Source organism: Coenobita brevimanus, chromosome 110, assembly GCF_032717465.1.
Source record: "Coenobita brevimanus isolate Jiangsu-jjx chromosome 110, ASM3271746v2, whole genome shotgun sequence".
NCBI classification, from domain to species: domain Eukaryota; kingdom Metazoa; phylum Arthropoda; class Malacostraca; order Decapoda; family Coenobitidae; genus Coenobita; species Coenobita brevimanus.
The window spans coordinates 871,475-887,500 of NC_137063.1; the positions used below are offsets into that span (position 1 = coordinate 871,475).

The following is a 16,026-nucleotide window of genomic DNA, read 5'->3' on the forward strand; positions in this document are numbered from 1 at the left end:
CGATATATTGTACTCTGTGTCGGGGCGGATCCAGGACTTAGTTAAGACAGACTTGTGCCTATTGACTGCACGTGGCTCACTAAAAAGATAACAGCTGTAGGTTAGGATTTGAGGAGGAGAAATTCTGTGACCTCATTCTCCCTTTCAGCACTTGGCAAAAAGGGGATCTAATATATCTTTACTCACTGGTGGCGAAACTCTATCAGCGGAGTCAGATTTGTAGATGCTGCTGCCCGAGAGAAGACCTCGCCTAATATTTACCTCTTGTACGTTTCTTATCGTCACATGACTACTATCTCTACGCTGAGATAGGCTTGGTGTGTTTCAGGGCCCGTAGTTGAGGCTCTTTGATATGGTGTGTCGGGGAGGCAGGTAACGGACATCCCTACGTGTGAAGTATGTGCAGTGGAAGAGTAGAAGAACAATTACCTCTACGTGTACTGGAAAACATACCCAATTTATTCTTCTCATGTCTCCTGCTTACTCAGTGCAGGTTGTGTTACCTGTCTGTACTATAGTTCTTTCACCTTAACATGATTCTGATTTCATAATTTTGTAGCTCATTTCATATAGCTCAGGAAGAACATGAAAGGTCATCATGAGAAATTTTGTGATAGTCATTTCATTTTCATCATTTCGAGTAATCTGATACTAATTTGCAATAGACATAAACCTGGCCATTACTTTCCAAGAGTAATGACGCTCCCATAATTATTAATCTGGAATCTAATGGCTGAAACACTATCCTTAGCCCAACATTGACGCTAAAACAGTCATTTAAACATTATGCACATTCCGTCTCAAAGAAAAGTGGTCGGTGCTATGAAGGCCGTGATACGACAAAGGTCTAAGCGCGACAGCTGCGGAGGAATACATAAAGGAGTGTTCGTTCTCACTTTAACGTATGGGTGTGAGAATCTGATTTAGCATGAAAACAAAATTGTCAGGCGTTACAGAGGAGGAGATGGGTTTCTTGAGAAATGTTTTTTGAGTGCGGAGAGTGGATAGGATAAAAAATAATGGGGGTCGTGAAAGGTGTGGAGGTGGGAGGACCGTGGACAACACAATTGAAGAGGGTGTGCTTAGAAAGTAGAGTCGTATTGAAAGAATGATCATGAATTAGGTGGTGAAAAGGGAATACGTGAATGAGTCTGAAACTGGGAGGAAGCGTAGTAGGCTGAGAAGATGGACAGATATACGTATGGTAAATGGGTGTATGAGAATGAGGGGTATGGAGGCTCATGAAGCTAAGAAACTGTTTGAGAAGACTGGGTGAAATGTGCATGAGGGAGTGTATGAGAAGAGTTTGACATCCCTTCTTTAATTTGACAGTCGTCGGGTCAACTTTGTCTGATAGGTATTATGAAGCTACGTGCAGACATGTATCAATGAAGTGGAACCAAGATTTCGGGTGCTTGCATGGTGAATGAATGAGTGTGTGGCTTATTTCTGTAGGGACGCTGTTGATTAGTACACCCACTAACTCACCGCACCTGCAGGTGGGAAAGAGAGGCGAAATGAGACAACCCAACTCCCTTTTTGTAGTGAAGGGATGAATGAAGACTAAATCTAACCCCTCGAGTTTGAAAAGTCTCTCCTGAGCTGAATTTCTCGTCTGAAGATAGTGAGAAAAATGTAAAAGAAGTTCTCGCACTGAACTGATGAAGCCTGGTGGGAGGAGGGTGCAGTGAGATGGGTTCTGGCAGTGAAAAGTGTAATTCGGCGAAGCAGCTGTAAACAATGGACAAAGTGCACAGCTAGGAGAAAGAGGGTTACTTAGGGCTGGGAGAAGGGGCAGGGGCGATCTTCGACAAGACTGGAAGATGAGGGAGCTTCAAATCTGGACACGGTAATGACACGGAAGCGAAGGAACGTGGATATGAGCCCCGGGGATGTGGAAATACTGCACAAAGAGGAGGATTGAGAGGCCAAAGCTGCCATACAGAAAACAAGAATGGGACGATGACGGAGTTTCAAATCTGGACGTGGCAGCAAAAAGGAAGAGGAGACACGTTGATATAGTATTAGCCCCATGGGCGAGGAGAAACAAGGACCTCTGGGATATATGATGATGTCTTTCATGCGGTGTCTTTGTTACTAATAGATAATTTTACTCAGCTTAGGAGTGGCTTTTGGAAATGGAGTGGTCAGATACAGTTTCATTTTCCCTTCAAAAGTGGGGCATGTTCCTAAGATGAATAAAATCGTCCGGAAGCAGCAAGAATAACCAATGAAAGACGTCGCCGGATACAAGGGGGAAAGAGCGTTTGGCAACATTACTAGACGAGGACATATCAAACAATAAATGCAGCGAGGAGGAGCCAGGCTTGGACGGAGAGGGGCCGAGTGTGGGGGGGGTGTAGCGAGGCGAGATGAACCGGGTGGGGCGAGGCAGAACGAGACGAACCGGGCAGAGCAGCAGCAGGAGACACAGTTCCAAGACAGCAAAGCACACCTGCAAAAGATAAAGCCAGTGAGAGGTCGGCCGTGTTAGCAAAAATGAGTTCTCGAGGCGTGGACAAGCCCCCAGTTTTTGTCGATAGTTTCTGAAGGATGTGATGATGATACAAATAATATGAATTATTTGTAACGTTGCTGACCTCACTTTGCAATGAATGATGGAGGTCGATTACACCTAATAATTACAGTTTTCCAGAAATAGCAGTTAAAATATAGACTCACTTACATCTTGCAGAATCACTGTTAATGATACGGCCTTTAAATACGATGTAAGTGCCAGTTGACCAAGGAAGGTTTCTGTTTTATATAGTGCTCAGTGAATTCTGACACATGTATATATACAGTGATTTTAAAAATCAACATTTTAAACTGAAATTCCCAAACATATGGCCTACTATACTCGGAAGTATATATTTTACATACATATATATATATATATATATATATATATATATATATATATATATATATATATATATATATATATATATATATATATGGATGGTTTATGACGACTAAAACTGTCAGTAAACATAGGCAATGCATTTTCACTGTCTCACACGAAACGAAAGAGAACTCATTAGTATCCTGTCCCTCTTAAAAGTTCATGGGAGCCTATGTGAGTGTGAATCAGTCTGACCTCCACCCCTGTCTGGATCGCAAGTCTGTTTATATCGACGGGACGTCCACACACGAACACGCACACGACAGAAGTGTTCGTATGTGCGTTGCCCCGTGGCCTGAAACTCATCATCCAAAATGCAGTGGAGACTGGATTCAACCGCACACACTCACATCCTCATAAACTTTTGAGTGACATGATACTGATGCATTCTATTTCGCTTCTTGTGAGACGGTCTTATAATTTCTTTCATAATATCCTCAGCCTTTTGCTGACTCGTAATAGTCGCTTACGATAGTGGAGTGTTCAACGATAAATTTTGTCTTTGATAATATATTGATAGTCTTTACGATGTCATAATAACATTTCGTATTCCATACTGTCCTTATTTTGACCTACAGAATAATTAGTATGAACTCTGAACAACGATATACCACATCCGAAGTGATAAGGTGAAGTGTTTTACCGTGGTCGCCTCACCTCGCCATGGAGGGGTAGAGCCAGGTGAGGTAGTGGTGGGGGTACGAGGGATGGAGGGGAGGGGGCTACCTCAGGAGTGCCACCACCACGCTCACAACAACGCCGCTCCTCAACGCTGACACACTCGTTGCACCTGCGCCAAACGTTAACATCAATATAAACATTCCGGCGTGTGGTCAAGGTAGGAAGCTTCACATACAAGGATGTCTCTCTTCCACAACTCCACTCGCAATATACCTGCAACCACACATGCCAGGTATTCACACTGGTATATCATTTGACCACATCAGTATAATATCTGGGCAGGTAGTGATAATATGCTGCCTCACGAACATCGTATCTGTACTAAAAAAGCGTCGGTCCTCCATACCGACTAAACAGTAATATTAGTCGAACATCTGGACAGGTGGTGATGTTAGGGGGTCAGTTCTGCACCGCATACCAAACATCAACATCATTATATGTTCTGGGTGGACGGTGATGTTATTCTTCTTAGCGTACAATAACCAGGTGAAATTCTCAGGCGTCTGGAGGTTTTGTTAGCCAAAATACAGTTCATAGGCACCTCCACCCTTTCCAGTCTACGTGGTCCTGTCCATCTCTCTCGCACAAGGAGTTAATATCCTTTACATCCAGGCGTAAGTTAACATGGCACACACGAACACACTTCATATTCCTGCTTATAAAATGGGAGACTCCACACTCGTTTAATGTGTATGAAAACGCCATCACGCCCCTGCACTATACTCAAAGCTCTAAATTCTGTATAGCATTTTGTGAGATCAGTATGGAATTTGGCCAAAGTCTTAACTCCAAATTCCTCTTTACCCCGACTCACCCGCGAAGATGCTGTGACTCTCCGGCCTTTGAACTGGGCCCTTGAGCCTGGCCTGTGTGAAGATGGTTTTCTCTCGGTAGTAGACTGCGGCGATGGTGGCGGTGCAGCGCAGCTTGAGGTGGCCGCTCTGCAGGTGCCCCACGTCTGCGCGGAAATGGAGGCCCAGAATGGAGGTCTCCAGGCCCTCAGGGGTGGGCACGGGGGCATAGTCAATCAGGGCAGTGCTGTCCGCCTGAAAGAATGAGAAGATAAAGGTTTGAATTCACAACACCAGTCTGCATGAGTCATTGAGGCAAGCTGTGTGAATAATTTTTTACCAGTTTTGGCTTTCGCTATTTATATCTTGCTACTATCGACATTGACTGCATACATAATTCACGAGAAAGAAAAATGTACAAGATATAGGAATAAGTCAGTCAGGAAGAAGTTCTGTCTCCTTAACTGACTAGAATACGCTGCTAAGAGACACTCGACCAACGCTGCACAGTGGAGGACAAAGCCTTCTCTTAACTTTCTTCACTCTGACCTACTGGGAACCAGCCAGTTTCAATCACAGGCCAGCGACTTTAAGAACTTCCTCTCTCTGTCTGGTTCTCTGTCTACCTCTTCCTCTCACTCTAACTCGGAGCGGCCATTCTCGTACTTTTATTACCTCAGATTGTGTCTTTACCAGTGGGTGTGTTTGTCTGGCCACCGGGTTACAGGGAACTAAATGGGAGGATCGTGATGAGTTTTCGTGGGGATGTCTCTCTTGATCCGCAGATTAAAATTATCAAACGTTGTGGGTTATGTCAAAGGAAATAGTGAGAATTACCAGCTCAGGGTGTAGTGGCCAGGCTGAGCACTATATTAAGTGGCCCCAAATCATACCACATCATACCCCTCCACACTACACCCACCAACCATACCACTACCACTCACCTTCCTACACCGTACGCAATTGTTACCATTTCCACCATATCCCTCCACACTACCCCACTCCCCTCACCATGCCACACACATACGCACTACTACCGCCCCAGTCTATCGCACGTCATAGCTTATCACCCTATATCACCCCACCACACCACACAACTACACCCAACAAACACTCCACCACATCATTCAATACAACACACTTACTCCATCCCTTAATACAGCATCACGCACGCCACCCACACCGCACTCTACCACATCACCCCACCCCACCACCTACCTACCTTCCCTTGTTGATATGCCACAAGAGGACTGCTGGACCCACCCTACAGCACTCGAACACCAAACTCCAGTGCACCAAACCATATACCATCCCACCCACCACACCCCTACATCACACCACACTACCCTATCACCATTCCACACCCCTCCACATCACACCACACCACCACACCACACCAGGATATCCCACCACACCTGTTCCTCGTTGATATGCCACATGAGGGCAGCTGCAGGCTTGGAAGGAGACGATGTGCAGTTGACTTGTACCGGATCACCCACGTAGTACCTCGGTCTGGCGCCGATGATGTCAGGGTCACTCTCAGGGATGTCTGGGAAAGTAAAGATGTCTGGAGTGAGTCCTGGGGAGGTAATGATGTCTGGGGTGAGTCCTGGGGAGATAATGATGTCTGGGGTGAGTCCTGGGGGTGTAAGGAAGATAAAGATGCCTGGGGTTAGTTCTGGGATGTAAGGGCGGTTAAGATATTTGGGGTTAGTCCGGGAGGTGTAAGGATGTTTGAAATAGTTTGAGAATATGTGGGTATTTGTGGATATCAGGGGTTACTCACGAGGATATATGAGCGATGTAACATGAATGGGGAATATGATGTCTGGGGAATGGTGATTTTAAAGTCACTATTGGAGATATATCTGAGGATTTTAAGATAGTAGGATCCCTTTCTGCGAGGTCAGAGGTTGTGAGGATATCTGGGTCACTCTATTATATCTGGGAGGAAAGAATATTACTGTCTCTCCGAAAGGTCTGGGGGAGTGTAAGGATATAAGGGATCTGTTCTGGGGATGTGTGATGTCACTCTTAAGGATATGGGGGAGTGTAAGGATGTTTAGAGTCCCAAGGATGCGTGAGGCTATTCCTGGGGACAAAGTTAGAAAGTCTGGGAGAAAGTTAGAATGTTAGGGGTAAGATCTGGTGTGTCTGTGGGATTACTCTTGAAGATACTGGGGTACTGGGAGTATAAAGATGGGGTGAAATTCAATCTGTTACGCTGAAAAGAAACAGAAATTATTTTACATGCAGGCAAAGCGTCAATTGTCATATATTTTCCCCCCAAAGTTTCTCCTCAACAAGGTAATATTTTTTGACGTTAGCAGAAAAAAATGCAAAATGGGAAATTTGAACTAGAAGGATTTATACACCTGATTTAGACCTCATTGCGTTTTAATGTTAAATTGATGTCACAGTCCAATAAATAAACTACCTATAATTATCATATACCTTTAGATTATAATTTTACTCTGGATGTATTAAAATTTATATATTTACTTTGGAATAAATAGAAAAACACTAAAAATCTAATATGGAAGATCGTTATTTCATGCTGGCTGTATTAATATTAAAGATTTATATACTGACCTGAGATTACATCGGATAATCACCAAAAATTCTGGTTTATTTAGATTATTATTATTTTGAGCTTGTTATATAAAAGGCTTCTATATTTATGTGGGATACAGGAGGGAAAAATTGGTTCTGGATCTCTGTCAAGGAAGAGAAATGTGTAAGCATAAAAAACATATATTCTAGAGTAAAAATGGTGGTATATGAGAGCTGGGGGAAGGGCAGCGAAATTGCGGGGGACATGGGGATATGGAGGCGATTTGTTTGTGGCCATCCCTTATGGGATTAAGGTGTTTGGCGATAGATGGATAGACGGAATCAGAGTAATACATGAACATCAAAAATCTTAAACATTTAGACGATTCATATAGTTAGGTTGTAGTAAATGTTCATATATATCCGTGGGATTAAATAGAAAATAAACATTAGTGCTGCATCTCTGGCAGGGGGAGAAATGTGCATGCATAAATATACGAGAGCAACATTTTCGCGCGTTTAGAGAAATACATGGCCAGGGGGGAGGGTGTAGGGGGCAGCACGTGTAAAGATAAACAATGCTTGGCGTCACTTTTACACCCATTTACGCAGGCTGTTACGCTTAATGCCGTTAGCTGCACAGACATATGGCTATCATCATCATTGTCATCACTATTATTATAACTATCAGGAGTAGCAGAATCACCATCATTCTTACCATCATCATAATTTCTGTCACATTCACTGTCATCAGCTTCCTCCTCCTCATAATTTCTTTCCAAATCACCGTGATCATCATCACCATCATCATCAAAATCATCGTCATCATCATCACCATCATCAAAATCATCATCATCATCACTATCATCATTAAAATCATCATAATCATCACAATCATCATCAAAATCATTAAAATCATCATAATCATCACAATCATCATCAAAATCATCGTCATCATCATTATCAAAATCATCATCATCATCATCACCATCATCATCATCATCAAAATCATCATCTTCATCATCACCATCATCGATATTAGCAGGAGCAGCACCACCACAACACCATCATTATCATCATCATCCTTATCATCATCATCATCATCATCATCATCGTTTTCTTTTCAATAGCTACTCTAAGTAAAGCTGTATTTAAGGGAGATGTTAATAAAGTCAAAACTGAACCCTCTAGTTCAATAAATCTGGCCCTGAAAGGAATTAGCTTCGAGATAGCATAAAAATAAAAAGCAAAAATACGTAATTACTTTCATGGGGTTAATGAAGGTTATATAAAAAAATAAATAAATAAAAAATAGAGTACACAAAAATAGGCATCTCTCTCTCTCTCTCTCTCTCTCTCTCTCTCTTCCCTTATATATTACCTAGCCAGCGCTATATTTTTTTTCATCATGTTATATATATATTGTGGGAGTGATGAAAGAAATGACGGGATATTGCCACATGGACAGGAGGGGAAGAGCTCTCTCTCTCTCTCTCTCTTTCTCTCTCTCTCTAAATATATTCATAACCTTGTATTTCCATCCAAGCCTTAAGTCTGCTACTGAGTATAAATTCTCTCTGTTCCGTCCACCTCTTTTTATGATTCTCAGTTTTGCTTCTACCAAACGATATTATTCAGAATACGAAAGAATCATTTGTGTGTGTGTGTGTGTGTGTGTGTGTGTGTGTGTGTATACTCACGCACAACCAGCAGCTCTCCGGTGCCTGAGTCTGTGTGGAAGGAAGGGGCCTCGGCAGACACCTCGCACTTGTACTTGCCCGAGGTCCTTAGGCTCACCTCCCTCAGTAGCACACGACGACTGTTACTCTTGTCAACCTGGGCGGAAGAAAGAGGCAGGTGAGAGAGAGAGAGAGAGAGAGAGAGAGAGAGAGAGAGAGAGAGAGAGAGAGAGAGAGAGAGAGAGAGAGAGAGAGAGAGAGAGAGAGTTAAAAAAAGAAAAGGGACATATACGTGGGACTTCGGAGCATGGAGAGGCAGGTAAAATGGCTGACTAATGGTGACGTATTTATGACGTATTTATGACGTCACAGGGGGAATTCCCACCTGGTTGGGCACCACCTATTTTCAGTTCCTGTGATCTTAGGGTATACGAGTGGGGTATACGAGTGGGCTATACTAAGGCGAGGGTATACTGTCAGATGAAGAGGATAAATCTAACTTCTGAATCTTCAAAATTGGTTTACAAGTGTTGGTCTATCCAGCGTGAACGAACAGACAGATGGACAGACGCGTATATTTAAGTACATGTGTGTGTGTGTGTGTGTGTGTGTGTGTGTAAGATGGAGAAAAAGCGAAAACTAGGCGTAGAAGAGATGCAGAAGTATGCAAAGGAATGTTATTTGTCTTGGGAAGGTGGTCTTTACTTTGAAGGGACAGAAACTCCTGGAAGTTCTTTCGTCGGAGCCACCTTGGAAGGGAAGCGGCATCATGCAGTGGATAGAAAATAGAAAAATAATGCGAAGGAACCCCGAGGATGAGCGAAGAATTATCAGTGGAGTGCAGGTACGGTGAGGGGAAGGCGTGAGAAAAGAGGATGGTGCAGAAGTGGCAATGAGAGAGGGCAGGGAGTTTAGAGAGCGAGATGAGGTGCAGAGATAGTAAGGGGAAGGAGCAGGTGAAGCATGAGGTGAAGGGGAAGGCGAGGGAGTTGCTGAAAAGGGTGAGAGGAGGAGGATGACTACCTGTGCGAAAAGAAGGAAGAGAGACGAAAGCTCAGACTAAAGGTTTTCAACAGTATAAGGAACATTAACAAAACAAACCAATTATTTGCTAAGTCTCAAATTTCCCTACCGACCTACAGTACTAAAATTTACATCCAAATCATCAGTCGTTCTTGCTATTTTCAGACGATTTTTCTCAGCTCAAACTTTTTTTTTTTTTCTGAGGCTACATCTAACCCCGCCAGTTCGAAATGTGTCTTATAAGCTGAACTAAATCCCCTGGAGATAGTATGAAAAACCAAAATAGAGAGCAGAAGGAATTAAAACATATAGGAAACAAGGGAAACTGAGGAAGAAGGTCAGTTTTTCTAAGTGTCAGTCTTCACCTTGGACACCGTCGAAATTAACAGGTCCACAGTTTTACAGTAAAGTGAACATGGACGAAGGGAGAAGCATACTTTGTCCAACAGTCTGGTCTGTCCGAGAACCGAACTCTGGTTTTTGCAGATGCTAGTGGGATATGCTAACCAGTGGCGAGAACAGGAAATCATCGTGCTCAAGGGGTTAGTTGAAGTGAAGGAGATACTGTACTGAACTGGACTGAAAGCGAGAGAGAGAGAGAGAGAGAGAGAGAGAGAGAGAGAGAGAGAGAGAGAGAGAGAGAGAGAGAGAGAGAGAGCCTGGGGAGGGGGGGTGAGAAGTCAGCGCCAGATTGTTTCTTAATTGTTGGAGTGACGAGTTTGTCCCAAGTTGTTAAAAGTTGGTGAGGCTAGGTTGTGACTTGGGTTGGTGTGTGTGTGTGTGTGTGTGTGTGTGTGTGTGTGTGTGTGTGTGTGTGTGTGTGTTCCTGGTGTACAGTATTCCTTTAATTCCTTTACACAATTACATCTTTTAAATTATTTTCTTCCAAACTCAAAATAATTATAATCAGATACTGGAAGAATCGACGTAATCACGAGGTCAGAGGCATTTACAGTGAGCTAGAGTATCAGTTTAATTTCCTTCGCTAAGATAATCTCAGTTAGTATTATTCTTTTACCCTTACCACCTTCAGACAATGGTGTTTAGCTCAGATGGGATCACTCGTAAACAGAGAAAGAGTTCCATATTTTAGAGGTAAATTCGAGGATTGTTGGAGAGTCAGTAGAGTTAGGGAGAGGCAAGCAAGGCAGATTTATTTTATTTATTTATAAATTGGCAGACAGACAGAGAGGTAGACAGAGGCTGACAAGACGATCATATCCAGACTGTAGAGAAACAGGAAGATCTGACCTGCCATTCTCCGTCCCTATTCATTTTACACTGTCATTATGGGTCATTTTCTGAGTGTAGATGTAACACCTCTTTCCAAGCAAATTACTTTACACATAACACACTTCAATATTCTAACTAACTAAATCATATACTAACCACATCATGAGCAAAAGAAACCGAGGTCATCGTTACGAAATGAACCCTCTTTCTAAGTAACGGATCAGGAGTGGAACGCCTTCACGCGGTGGCATTGACAAAACCTGGTGACCCACTTACACACGTTTCTCATCTTCGTCTTCATCACACACAAAGAGGATGGTGGACTAGAAAAGAAGGGTTAATGTTGCCTGGAGTCCACTGCGTTCCAGTTCAGATAAGCCATGGGAGACGACAGCAGCAATCCCCATGACCACTATGCTCTGTCCATTTTAACTTGGTTTAAAACTGTAATGACTCCGTCTTGATTGCTGGGCTTTAACGAAATAATAATTAAATAGGGACTTCCTCACGAGCAATAGCAATGGAAAGGATGCTGAGCCTTAGCATTATCTGATTCTGTCACTGACCTACGTGAAATAAGATCCAAAAGGATGAAAATCTTCGCCAGGTTAAGGTGAACGACTTATAGTCCTCATGAATTAGTCACACACTCACATCCACATTGACGCCTGAGACCTCGAAGACCTGTATGGGCGGGGTGTCTGCTGGGACGTATCTGAAGAACTCCCTGATGCCCTTATACCACTTGACGGAGTAGAGCTGCTCTTTCTGGTCCAATTCGTAGAGACACTGCAGCTCCACTCCCGACCCCTTGATCTTGTGAGGGGGCACCACCACCTCCCTCACACGCAGTCCCTCGCTGCCTGTGGACGAGACATACGGGTTTAGGAATAGGGTGTACCTCACAGTGCCACACTCCACACAATGCAGTGCCATACAGTGCCATGCTCCTCATACTGCCTTACCAAACACACTAGCACACCACGCACTACCACACCTCACACAATACACCTCACACGGGCACACCAAGCACTACCACACTAAGCACTCTCACGCGACACACCGCCACACGACACACTGACACATTACACAGTGTCACACCACACAGCCAAACCATACACTGCCCCGTTACATACTACACACACTAACACATTTCATACAATTGCACTACACACTATCACACCATACCTCACAACACCACACCTTACACTGGCACAACACGCACTGTTAAACTCCACACTGCCGCACCACACACCGCCACACCACACACTGCCAAAACACAGCAACCCCACTCCCGACTCCTTGCTCTGTGAAGGAGCCCCACCACCTCCCTCCTGCCTGTGGGCGACATGGAGAAGAGCTGGCTTATGAATGGGCCGCTGAGGGAGAAAAATGTGATGTTAGGTGGGGTGTTGCAGAGAAGGTGGGATAGGGTGGCAGTGTTGCAGAGGAGAGGGAGCGGATGGGAGTCTTGCAGAGAAGGAGGAGAGGCAGGTTGAACAGTAGCAAGGATAGTTGTGCTGGAGATGGATAGGAAGGATGGGAGCGCTGCAGAGATGGAGAGGAAGGAGAGAAGGTAGGAAAGATAGGAGTGTTATAAGGAAAATGGGAAGCAGGATTGGGAAGGATGGGAGTACTGGAGTGGAGAGCAAAAGGAAATGCGAGTGTTGCAGAGGCGGAGGTTGAAAATTAGGTAGGATAGGAGTATTGTATAGAAGGATGGAAAGGTATAAAGTCTATGCTAAACTTAATATAATCATGTTTAGCTGAAATTGGGAGTTTGCTGGAACGACACAAGTCAGAAGTGAGAGGAGTGGAAATGAGTAATCTGAGAGGAGTTTGTGGAGTTTCGTGGAGAGACTGATAGACAAATGAGGAATTTCTGAAGCGTTGTGGAGCTGATGTGGATGCGATGGAAAGTGTTAGAAGAAGTACTCTGAGATGATTCGACCTCATGGAGCGATGGAGATTGAGAGACTGACAAGGAGAATGTCCGAGTGAGGTGGAGGAAGAGAGAGGAGAGGAAGACTGAGGACGAGGCATATGCATGATAGTGATGTGGGATAGAGAGTGGGCAGCCTGATTTCGAATAAACAAAATCAAATATAAAAAGACATCATTATGCTATCAAGAGATGAAGACGGAAATACGGTCCAAGATGTCTTTACGAGGGAAGGCAGCTGATGGTGATAATAATAAATAAAAAATAACTAAATAAATGGATACATACATAATCAAAAACATATCCTAGCCACGACATTTGATCAACAGGCTAATGAAGACAGCAGTAAATTGGAACCATCGTATTTTAGGCTGAGTGACATGACAACAAAGCACTCCAGAATTTTACATAGATACATCCACCTACCTACTCGGCCGCCAGATACGGGCCATTTCTCAGGCTTCGACACTATATTATTTGAAAAGCCAAAACGAGTCATATTCAGCGCAAAACCTTGGTAATCAGGGAAATTATTAAAGCTACAGAGGACCTACATATATAAGTGGAAGGCTAAAGTACTTGCAGCATTAAAAGATGGCTTGCTCGAACATACTCCAAGTTTTCAGCTATGGCCGCTTATTACTACGTCTTTCATTCCTATCACGACCATGCAATATTAATATGCTTTGTGGAGTGGGAAATATAACAGGACTGAGTCAAATCTCTCTCTCTCTCTCTCTCTCCAGAACAATATACCGAGGTGTGAATAGCGTAGAGAGCAATTAGCAATACGGATGGGCCTGTTAGGGAAGGATTAGACTGGATTACAGGAGCAGTGGTGTGGGATGATGATGATGATAGTGATGATGATGATGATGATGATGTCCACTTATTCTCTACATCCACACTGCCTTTCCTTAGGTGCTTTTTTTTCACTCAGTTATGGAGAAATTAAGATGATGATGATGATGGTGGTGATGGTGGTGGTGGTGGTGGGGGTGATGATGATGATGATGATCATGATGAAGGTGGTGGTGGTGGTGGTGGTGGTGGTGGTGGTGGTGATGATGGTGGTGGTGGTGATGATGATGGTGGTGATGGTGGTGGTGGTGGTGGGGGTGGTGATGATGATGATGATGATGATGACGGTGATGATGATGATGACGGTGATGATGGTGGTGGTGGTGGTGATGATGATGATGATGGTGATGACTGATGATGATGATGATGATTATGATTATGATGTTGATGATGATTATGATGGTGGTGGTGGTGGTGGTGGTGGTGGTGGTGGTGGTGGTGGTGGTGGTGGTGGTGATGATGATGGTGATGATGATGATGGTGGTGAAGGGGCTGAGGAAATGTTTTTATGAGTCATTTTCCGTTTACCTTCCTTAATGAAGTGTTTTTATACCTTTCAGGCTGAGGACGCTTTCTTGAATTTCCTGGCTCATTTCAGACGATTTTTTCAACCTCGTAGATGTTTTTCTGACTGGAGGGGGTTATAGTCTTAATAAACCCCTCCGGTACAAGAGATTTTTACCAACTTGAGTAAAATCGTCCATACGTAGAAAGAATAAAACAGGAAGGGTTATTGCTGTGAAGAGATTATCTGTTATTTTATCAGGGAGTGTGTGTGTGTGTGTGTGTGTGTGTGTGTGTGTGTGTGTTTGAGAGAGAGAGAGGTATACAGAAAAATAGATTGTCTAATTGTTCAACTGTTTTTTCCCGCCTCAAAGAACAGATAGGCAGCCAGAGTGATAGATAGACAGAGATATATATGCAGTAACTAGATTTAGATAAATACAAATAGAGAGATAGATAGATAGACAGATAGATAGATAAAAATAGATAAGATGGAGGATTAGCTAATGGTATAGTTTGTGCCATTTTAGCATTTGACTCTCTCTCCTAATCCTCTTTGCACTCTCTCTCTCTCTCTCTCTCTCTCTCTCCAGCGCGTCTCATTCCTTTACAATTCTCTCAACTCATTTCCCTTAATTTCCTCTCCTTTCTTTTCATTCACTTCCCGCCAAATTGCAATGTTATTTTTCATTCCTCTGCTCCTCTAAAATTCCCTCTGTTTCACATCCAGAAATTTCCTTGTCTTCTTTCTTTTTTATCTTTTCGTTACAAAGATTAATTTCTCCCCCTCTACTACTTTGTGTGTGTGTGTGTGTGTGTGTGTGTGTGTGTGTGTGTGTGTGTGTGTGTGTCTCTCTCTCTCTCTCTCTCTCTCTCTTAACCCTCTTCATTATAAGGTTTGTAACAGTAGCAGTTATAACCCCAGGATAACCTGAATGTGAACTCAGTGGACTGCAGGCTAAAACTATCCTTCTCCTGCAGCCCACTATCCTCCTTTCGGGGGATAGGGAGGGAGATGAGGGACGTTTGCTTAACAGGCCAACGCCACCGCCCGTTATATTGATGTCGCTACACGAAGGGGTCCCTATCCTTCACCATTCTAACCCTAACCTCTGTATGTGTCTGATTTAATTTCTCTTCCTCTTCGACATTTAATAAAGCAGAAGTAAAGGGTTATGTTAATTTCGATCATTTATAAGAGAGTTGTTACGGAGGACAATTACCTTTTTGCTAAGTCTCATTCTTTCCCTAGAACACCACACAGAGGATAAGTGGAGACAAAAGGAAACTAATTTTGTCCAGCAGTCTGATCGGTCCGAGTTTCTGAAGCTGGGGAGAGTGATATAATTAACCATACTCACCTGTCTTCCTCCACCAACAAGGAAAAGGAAACTTGAAGTAAACGCAGGTATGAAAATTCGTCTGCCATTCCTCTGTGTCCATTTCACACTCGTCATGTATGTTACTTTGCTCTCTGACACTTCATAGCAAAGACCATCACTCAGGGGCAAAGGAACACACCAAGCCTCTCTCAGATTAGGAATAGTAGCCACAAGTGGGAAGTGAGAAGCAGCAGAGGTGGAACATTAGGCAGGGAAACACGCAAACCCTCTCTCAGCTTAGGAATAAGAACCAACAGAGGAGAGCGGGAAGCAGAAGTGGTGAAATATTATTGGACGAATTTTTGTCCCCGACAGTACAAACTACCACGAGACTACTTTGTGTCTGGGATCGTGCAGTGCATCTTTAATCTCCTCAGTTACCCTTTCTTCCGATGATGTATTTTCATTATATTCTTTTTACTTCAGACGATTTTGTCTCATCTTTAGGGAAACCTCTTGTAGTGAAAGGAAA

The 16,026-nt window shown here is 43.4% G+C and overlaps 1 protein-coding gene across 1 annotated transcript in view; it reads right to left on the reverse strand.

Moving 5' to 3' along the window:
* Nucleotides 1–2,347: 2,347 nt before the first annotated feature.
* The window catches only part of LOC145417350 (uncharacterized), a 57,066-nt gene continuing 43,387 nt past the window's right edge, over nt 2,348–16,026 (reverse strand). Inside the window, exons 2-7 of the mRNA XM_080286027.1 lie at nt 11,520–11,728; nt 8,631–8,766; nt 5,793–5,926; nt 4,401–4,632; nt 3,563–3,695; nt 2,348–2,455 (exon numbers count right to left, since the gene is read on the reverse strand). Of these exons, the coding sequence (XP_080142153.1) occupies nt 3,628–3,695; nt 4,401–4,632; nt 5,793–5,926; nt 8,631–8,766; nt 11,520–11,728 (779 nt within the window). The 3' untranslated portion in view covers nt 2,348–2,455; nt 3,563–3,627. The remainder of the gene's footprint in view (nt 2,456–3,562; nt 3,696–4,400; nt 4,633–5,792; nt 5,927–8,630; nt 8,767–11,519; nt 11,729–16,026) is intronic.